Source organism: Etheostoma cragini, chromosome 15 (genome assembly GCF_013103735.1).
Source record: "Etheostoma cragini isolate CJK2018 chromosome 15, CSU_Ecrag_1.0, whole genome shotgun sequence".
In the NCBI taxonomy this organism is placed as follows: Eukaryota; Metazoa; Chordata; class Actinopteri; order Perciformes; family Percidae; genus Etheostoma; species Etheostoma cragini.
This window is the reverse complement of record NC_048421.1, coordinates 23,841,254-23,850,494: the sequence shown is the minus strand read 5'-3', so window position 1 is coordinate 23,850,494 and position 9,241 is coordinate 23,841,254. Positions and strand designations below refer to the sequence as shown.

General features: G+C 43.1%; 1 protein-coding gene and 1 long non-coding RNA gene across 3 annotated transcripts in view; one reads left to right on the top strand and one right to left on the bottom strand.

Annotated features, from left to right (window-relative positions):
• LOC117958013 overlaps positions 1 to 998 on the top strand; it is a 14,174-nt gene extending 13,176 nt beyond the window's left edge. The window contains exon 3 of the long non-coding RNA XR_004659638.1: positions 988 to 998. This is a non-coding gene — a long non-coding RNA (uncharacterized LOC117958013). The remainder of the gene's footprint in view (positions 1 to 987) is intronic.
• Positions 1 to 9,135, bottom strand: part of si:dkeyp-72e1.9 (syntaxin-binding protein 4) — an 85,139-nt gene extending 76,004 nt beyond the window's left edge. The window contains exons 1-2 of one of the 2 annotated variants that reach the window (XM_034894172.1): positions 8,738 to 8,830; positions 7,073 to 7,197 (exon numbers count right to left, since the gene is read on the bottom strand). In XM_034894172.1, the coding sequence (XP_034750063.1) occupies positions 7,073 to 7,095 (23 nt within the window). In that variant the 5' untranslated portion in view covers positions 7,096 to 7,197; positions 8,738 to 8,830. Of the gene's footprint in view, positions 1 to 7,072; positions 7,198 to 8,737 lie in introns of both variants that reach the window. The other variant, XM_034894171.1, reaches the window with a different exon arrangement.
• Positions 9,136 to 9,241: the final 106 nt, after the last annotated feature.

Below are 9,241 nucleotides of genomic sequence, written 5' to 3'. Positions count from 1 at the left end.
CCCCCCCCCCCCCCCCCCCTTGGCTTTTAGCTGTCTTTATAGTTAGCTCAATGTATTCAACAAAATGGGGGAAAAGCACCAAAAGGACTAATACTAATAGTAATTTAAAGATGTGGTAGCACTGGGTCTGGGCGGGAAGATAACTCTGGGAGTTGGAAGGGGTCACGATTCTGCCTTCTCACTCCGCGACACAGGTTCGTGGATCTTAGTGTTGCGATTTCGGTTTCATATCGCATATGGTTACAGCCCTACTGAACGCACAAGGCCTAACGGACGGGACAACTCAACGTAGTGGAATGATTTTACCCTAGAGAGCAGCGTAACAGCGAGGAGAGCTGACTGACTGACCAAAAAGAAAAGTGCTTGCCTGGAAGAATCTCAGTCGACTGAGGGGTCCCCGACTGATGATTGCAATCGACGTTCAGGGGGCTGTCTAATTGATCGGACTACTCTCCCTCTGGTCCTCCTCGTCAGTTCATCAAGTTTTCATTTCCAGTTTCCAGTGGGGTTTTCCTGACTTTTCTGCTCAGCTTCTTACGACCAGCCTGCAATGATGTAATGTAACTACTAGGTACATTTACTTAAGTAATGTACTTCAGTCCAAATGTTGACATATTTGTACTTTACTTGAGTCTTTTTATGCCACTTTCTACTTTGTACTCCACTACATTCACCTGACAACTTTAGTTACTAGTTACTGTAGTTACTATTCCGTCCATTCTCCATTAGTCTCGCATGTCCAGACCTTCCTCCACAGTGCTGCACAGGAAGGTCTGGCTAGTCCACACAGCATTCCTGGAGGGGAGAAAAACATGCTCTGGTTCATTGGCATTTCTTTAAACCAATCACAGTCATCTTGGGCGGGGCTAAGCACAGATAGTCTAGCTAGCTGTCTGGGTTTACCCTGCAGAGACCTGTGGACCAGGTAACCATAGTCCTCAGATTGGACAGATAGTCTAGCTAGCTGTCTGGATTTACCCTGCAGAGATCTGAGGACCAGGTAACCATAGTCCTCAGATTGGACAGATAGTCTAGCTAGCGGTCTGGATTTACCCTGCAGAGATCTGAGGACCAGGTCACCATAGTCCTCAGATTGGACAGATAGTCTCGCTAGCTGTCTGGATTTACCCTGCAGAGATCTGAGGACCAGGTAACCATAGTCCTCAGATTGGACAGATAGTCTAGCTAGCTGTCTGGATTTACCCTGCAGAGTCCTCAGAAATCCACCAGAGGTTAGACCGCCAACACAGAGACAGAGGACGGGGACGGACAGAGGATGAAATATGGGACATCTGGCGGAATTTACTGCAGCAATTTAACAAGCCCGGAAATGAAACGTTGATAGACAAATTCTCCTTTCACACCTTCTACTCTACGGTTCTCCATCCTATCTATATAACCCCCTGTAGATCCTTTATTAATTTCAATTACTTCCGATTTTACTGACTGCTGAGGAAAATCCTCCCACAACAAACATATCATTTTAAACAAGTCATGTTGTCCAAAAATGGTACAAATTAACCTAACTACTTCCATCTACTCAGAGGGGGCGGAGACAGATTGAAATTGTCTGTCTAGCCCAAGCCGCTAGTGCCAAAAGCAAAACATCAAATTTAAGTGGAGGAGATGGAGAAAAAGAAAAGAACAGCGTTTGCATTCAGCATCTGTCTCACTGTCTCAGCATCCTGTTTGATCTGGGCTGGCAGCTGCCCTGTGTGATTCAGGCTTCATGTATCTCTGTTCAAATGTTTCAGAACGCAGAATGAATTCAATTAAAGCATCTACATTAACAGGACATGTAGAATATGTTTATTGCAGCCCTTATGTCATTTATTGATCCCCTGGGGGGGAAATACAATTATTAGGCCTGAATGACACCCGTGCTCAGGTCCTTTACATGCACAAATAGAGAGATTTCAGAGTGAGTGAGGGTAAGCAGAGCCCAGGAGGGGAAGTGACACACGCCGTACTTTGTCCGTATGGGGACTTGACCCGGCAACTGTCCAGTTCCCAAACCCAGCTCCCTACAGACCGAGTTACTGCCACTCTCCTTTATATGTGATCAAGAATTCTATGTTGTACCAGAAAGGTGTGGGCTGATTCTTACATGTTTTCTAATACGTTACATAACCACCAATGATTTTCTTACAATGGCCATACTTTACTAAGGGAACATGCTGTATTGAAGACAAGAACTCAAAATCAAGACTGAGGAAGGGAATAGAAACAGACTTCTTTTTGGAGCCAAGTGGAGTCGCCCCCTGCTGGAATTTAGAGAGACCGCAGGTTTAAAGAACTTTAGCTATGGTTTCACCTATCAAGACCTAAAGTCACCGCCTGGTTCACCCCGTCACTACAAGGGGTTGATCCACACACTGTATAAAAGCGTTTTTCCACTGCATGGCACCTACTCGACTCGCAGCTATTCATTTGCGAGTCGAGTCTTCTTTTTGGGGTTGCTAACAGGTACTTTTTGTAGTTTTATCTCAGCCGAGGTTCCAAGCGAGCTGAGTCGATACCAGAAGGTGACGGGAAAACCTGCAGACTGCTGATTGGTCGGAGAGAATTGTCACTAATCACCACGTCATCATTGTTGGGGGAGGGGGGGGTTCTGAACAAACCCGCCGCGTTAAAATAGTTTATCCAGCTGTGTTTTGTCGCTGCCTCCAGCTTCTTTAAAAACTAAATGTGTCTTCTGGCAAACAGCCACATGCTGAGAATCAAAAACAACACACCTTCAATGTTCTGTGTGTGTGTTGCGTTAGGTCACGGCAGTTTCCTGCTATGACGACCAGCTACAGCTCGCCTCACGCATGAGGTGGTACTAATCTGAAAAGGAAAAAAGAAGGCGGGGCACCACGGCCGAGTCAAACAGGTCGGTATTTAGTCATGGCTCTCAGAGTCACATGCTAATACAGAGTCTGGCATGTGGGACTTCTGGGATTGGATGAAGTAGAGGGAAAATTCGGTTATTGGTCTAATTTGCGAAAAGGTTTTAGTGATTGGTCAAGATTGCAAGTCGCACCAAACTCACGTGATTGGTTGAATTTTTTTGATTGAAATTGATTGATGCCAACCTCAAATTAAGTCCACAAACACCCCAGCCACCAGAACTGCTACACATGGTCTTCAACAGGGGGGTCAAACTGAAAATGAGAATCCCCTTCAGGGCCAGACCTTTAACCTATAGTTTACTGACGTGTAGTTTTTTGAAAAGTCAAATATCTTCGACTGTATGACTGTCTTTGACGCTTCTTTTTTTTCTCAAATTTTTACAAAATTGGCGCCTTTTCCAGCATTTGAGTTGGTTTTTACCTTTTTGTCGCATTTCTGTTAACATTTAGTTAAGCATGGGCCGGTATGAGATTCTGACAGTATGATAATCTTCAGCAAAACGGAATATTTAGTATAATTTTGAAATTTGTACCATATTAAGTTGAAATAAATAATACAATCCTATTTTTTTTATGTGGATCCCCCTTTGCTGCCAGAGCTAGTGCTGCCCTAAATAGAAGAAAAATAAAGACAGACATGTTAATTTAACCAGAATCTTTGATAACAGTTAACTCTGGTCCTAAGATGTGTGTTCTTTTCGATAATATAGCACTAGATTTAACAATGATTTAAACAAAATATTACATGATCTAATTGATTTTATGTAAAAAGATATCTCTACAATTATCCACTGCTATGAATTATATAAATAATGCTGCCATTCAAGCCATTTTTCTGTGCACCTTGCCCCCCCCCCCTCCCCCTTTTCTTTTGCACTACTTATTTTTTATATTCTTTTCTATGTCATTTTCCTAATATGTCAGTATCTTGTAGCTTGTTGACACTAGAAGGGGTTGCTTCCATCTCGTTGCACAGGTATTGCACATGCGTATAATGACAATAAAGGCATTTGATTCTATTCTATGGAGAGAGTGTGTGTGTGTCTGTGTGTGTGTGTGTGTGTATACTTTGGACATCCACATGTTCTCTTTGTATGTAGACAGATGTACACAATGGTGGAAGACTTGAACAACAGACGTGATTCCAGCTCAATTTATTTTCTTTGTAGAATGTGTGTCCTTGTCTGTTTAGTGAAGTTCCATCAGGAAGGAAACTAGCTGACGTTAGCCATGTTTTCTGCCTCGGTAGCAGCCTGAGGTAATTATTTCACTATTGTTAGAAATGCTCCGTTAACTCTCATAACTGATTGCAAACGTCCATTCAAGGACATTGTTACATTGCCTTGAAGTTGATTGGGCCGTCTGTGCTTTTACGCTCCCTGAAAAGTTCTTCAGTCTTCTTAGAGGGCGGGAAGAGTTCGGGGGTTTCATCTCCTGCAGCCATCATGCACAGACACTCACACCAACAGCAGGAGGAGGAGGGGCAGTGATACTCTACACTGCAGACTGGCAGGCATAGCTTATACAGCACGAACGCTATAACGAACGAACATTTTTGTGGTTTTGAAACTGTGACTTTTTCATATCGTACCTTAAAGAGCTCATATGCTAATTTTCAGGTTCGTAATTGTATTTAGGAGGTTGTGCCAGAATAGGTTTACGTAGTTTCATTTTCAAAAAACACCATGTTTTTGTTGTACTGCACATTGCTGCAGCTCCTCTTTTCACCCTGTGTGTTGAGCTCTCTGTTTTAGTCCCAGAGTGAGACATCTCACTTCTGTTCCATCTTAGTTGGTAGTTGCACATGCTCAGTAGCTAGGTAAGGACTAATAGCCAGTCAGAAGCAGAGTATGAGGGCCCTGACAGTACCTAGGTAAGGACTACTAGCCAGTCAGAAGCAGAGTATGAGGGCCCTGACAGTACCTAGGTAAGGACTACTAGCCAGTCAGAAACAGAGTATGAGGGTATACCGCATAGTGATGGCAGTCTGACACAGAAGTTTTGATACATGCTTCAAAGCACTAGATTTATTTCACTATTCTAAAAGCCTCCAGTCCACTATCTAGCCGGGACCAGATGTAACCTTGGCACTTTACCAGGTGGGGTCGCTGTTACTATAATCACAGTTGACTTGTCGGTTTGGTTAGTAGGTTAATGTACCAGAGTCTGGCAGGACCAGGCTAATGTACCAGAGTCTGGCAGGACCAGGCTAATGGACCAGAGTCTGGCAGGACCAGGTTAATGGAACAGAGTTTGGTAGGACCAGGCTAATGGACCAGACTCTGGTAGGACCAGGCTAGTCTATGGCTTCAGTAGCAAGAAATATGTTTCCATTTTGCAGGGAACCCCCTGGTGGACCACAGACCACAAATGGGGAACCTTTACTTTAATGAACATTTACTGCGGCCTACCTACCTACAGCCCTTTGCTGCATGTCAACCTCCTGCTTTTCCTGTCTTCACCTATTCCCCTAATACTGTATCCGAAGTCTCTTTATATAGACCTTAGTGGTCCCTAATACTGTATCTGAAGTCTCTTTATATAGACCTTAGTGATCCCCTAAAACTGTATCTGAAGTCTCTTTTATATAGACCTTAGTGGTCCCTAATACTGTATCTGAAGTCTCTTTATATAGACCTTAGTGGTCCCTAATACTGTATCTGAAGTCTCTTTTATATAGACCTTAGTGATCCCCTAAAACTGTATCTGAAGTCTCTTTATATAGACCTTAGTGATCCCCTAATACTGTATCTGAAGTCTCTTTTATATAGACCTTAGTGGTCCCTAATACTGTATCTGAAGTCTCTTTATGTAGACCTTAGTGGTCCCCAAATACTGTATCTGAAGTCTCTTTATATAGACCTTAGTGATCCCCTAATACTGTATCTGAAGTCTCTTTATATAGACCTTAGTGGTCCCTAATACTGTATCTGAAGTCTCTTTATTTAGACCTTAGTGGTCCCCAAATACGGTATCTGAAGTCTCTTTCCCAAAATTTAGCCTTGGTGCAGAGTTTCAACCACTAGAGCCAGTCCCACAGTGAGCTTTCCTTAGTATGTGCCATTACTGAGTCCGTGGCTTTTGAGGAGAAGAGGGGGGGGGGGGTGCAAGGTGGAGGCTGGGGGTGTGGCCTTGATCAACTGCCACTTTGCTCGTTTGAAAGCTATGATGTCTCTCTCTCATTGGGGGGCCAAATTCTCTGGGCGGTCAAAGCAGAGAAAGGGGAGGTAACCTTTCCCCTTATGACCTCATAAGCGGCAAGATTCCAGATTGGCCCATCTGACCTTTCATTTTCTAAAAAGGCAGAGCAGCATACCCAGGGCTCGGTTTACACCTATCACCATTTCTAACCACTGCGGGTCCATAGACAGGCTGGGGGAACTCATATTAATGTTAAAAAACCTCATAAAGTGACATTTTCATGCCATGGGATCTTTGAGTAATACTTATGAGTTGTTATGGTTTCATATACTCTCTAACTCCTAATGCAGCCAAACAACCTTACAAAATATATTCAGCTATGGCTTTTAGTTTAAGATACACATTATGCAACTAAAAGACAGGCATTGTAATTTTAACACACCGCATCAAATAAATAAGAATAAAAGAGTCAGGATGACCATGAATCATTTCCAAGGCAACCATGTCACTCCCTTGCTTACCAGCATTCTGCCAACCCGAGTTACCGGAGTCACATCTCCACATGTCAAACAGAGCTAACCAACCTTGGACACAGACATTTCAGATGTGTATCAGGAATACATCATTTTAGGTATTATCAGAGTAATGTACAATCATTTATGTTACACAATTATAGCCATTTATAAAAATGTCAGTATGAATGTATGATGGAGTTACTAGAACAATACAAAAGAAACAGACTTGGGCTATCTGTTGTTAATGACACAAACGTAAACCGGGCATTTCTCACAAATCTACATCTGTTCTACAAGTCCCACATACTGCACGCATTCCACATCTAACTCATTCTCCGGTTTTCTCAACATCGCTGAAGTACATCAAGTTCCTGTATAAGTGCGGGTTTGAGTTATTTTTGACAATCCTTGCAGCCTTTTTTTCATGCAACCCAGACAAACAGACCCCTCTCCTGTCAGTTTCTCAGTAGATTATTAAGCATCCCCCCACACTGCTGCTCCTGCTGTGTCACAAACACCTACCTGGTCTTAATGGTGGGATTCATCCTGAGAGGAAACAGTCCCAGGTCTATGTCTTTGCAGTCAGGATTAAACTCTAGGGCTCCTGAGATGTAAATCAGAAAGTAGTCCCAGAGCTCGGGTAACTTCTGGGACGAGAGAATCATGAGGGAAACTGTGGGGATGGTTCTGTTTGAGGGATGAGAAGGCTGGTAAAAGGTGGGTGTTATCCGGAGAGAGGGGCACCCAGCAGTGTCCTATCAAGTCCCTTCAGCTTGCCTTTAAGCGCTCACCCAGCCCAGTCCACTCAGCACCTAGTAGCTGAGTGACTCCTCCCCTCAGGACAGAACACAGGAACACAATGAACTCTCTCCAAAGTGCCCTACTTTCCCATAAGGCTCATACACATTCCATCTGTATTTGTACATTTTGATTTGGAAAACTCACCTCGTTTCCCCTGGAGAGTGATGTCTCTGTTGCTTTTAGAACCTATAGATGCTAAATGTATTTCCCATTTGGCTCTAAGCACCGTGTTGTGTAAGACAATGCAATGTCAATAGTGTCACAAAACATGCAATGCCAATGACAAGTGTATTATCTATACACCTGTCATTGGCATTGCATGTTGCTTTCTATTGTCAATGTAATTTTTTTTAAATGCCACTGGAAATAACCTTAAAGATTTCATTCCGTTCCATAAATACTTCAATCTAACTCTGTGTGTGTATATATATACACACACACACAAAAGGTGTGTATATATATATATATATATATATATATATATATATATATATATATATATATATATATATATATATATATATATAAAGATGACTGTTCACTATGAATTTGCTTAATTCTGCATGGTGGGTCTTACATTGAGTCGTTATTGAAACAGATGCATCACTAATAGTAAAGGTAGAGAGCAGTAAAGGTTTTGTCAAGATTAACATATTTCCTTTTAATTTTGAATTAGCATATTTAACCCTCCTGTTGTCCTCGGGTCAAATTTGACCCCTTTAAAAAATGTCTATATCTGAAATAGGGGTTTCTTTTAAAAAGATGGAGTGGATTCCAATACAATTGATCACTTTCATTCCTCTGATCTTACCTATTAGTTAAAATAATTCATAATTTCTGCTTTTTAAAATCTAATATTTGGTATAATTCTATATAAATGAGGGTTATTGACTATGAATTCCAAAAAGTAGTGTAAGAAGTGGTAAGGTGGTGTTAGTGACTTAAAAAAAAAAGTCTGAAAAAGGGACGAAAATGTCAAGTTTTGTCCGTTTTTGACCTGGGAGGACAACAAGGGTTAGCCTTGTACCTTGTGTGCTAGGCTACTGTCGGTAGTTTGTAGTGCAAAACATAATTAAATTCCAAATTAGACAAAATTTACAGGCTACACACTTTGTTAGGCAACACTATGCTGTAGGCTACATTATGTATCGTAATGGTCACTTGGTTAATTCGGCTACACTGGCGGGAAAAACGACACTTTGTCCACTTTGTGTTCACCGCTGTTGTTGGTTTGAGCCCCGTTAAAAGAACAGCGGTAAAGCCTCGTGGGTTAAGTCCACACACGTAGGTTTGGAAGGGAACATAACTCGAAACGCATTGTCTCTTTCCCCGGGGTGCGGGGGAGTCGGAGTTGCGCCAAACTTGTGTGTGTCATTCGTCACGTACCAGTAAATGAGCGACAGTCCGTCGAACCGCTCGAGCTCTCTCCCCCGCTGTTTCAGCAGAGACATATTATCCGAATGCGGTCCAGGTGTTCAGCTCCCACGCTGCTGCCGCCCTGAGCGTCCACAGTAGAAAGTACAAGTGCCCCCCCGTCCCACAAACGCATCACTCTGCCCGCGCTCCGAGCCGTCCACCGCGCGCCTTCGCTGACTGCGTGGATGTGTCAGCATTCATCCCCCTTCAAATCAATGAGCCGGTAAAGGGACGCTCTGTCCGCCCTTTTCTAATCTGACCGACACGTGGACTTATTCCTGCTGACTGTCCCTCTGTTGGACAACATTTCAGCGTGTGTACCTGAGCCACACGGTCCACAGTTCCAACCGACCCTGCCCGTAAACGTGGCCTACAGCAAGAGACAAGTGCCGGGGTCATTTTCTTTAACCGTCCGTTGACTCCTGTGGATCAGAGCTGTTGCATTCAAGGTCCAATTAAGAAAAACGGCCCGTA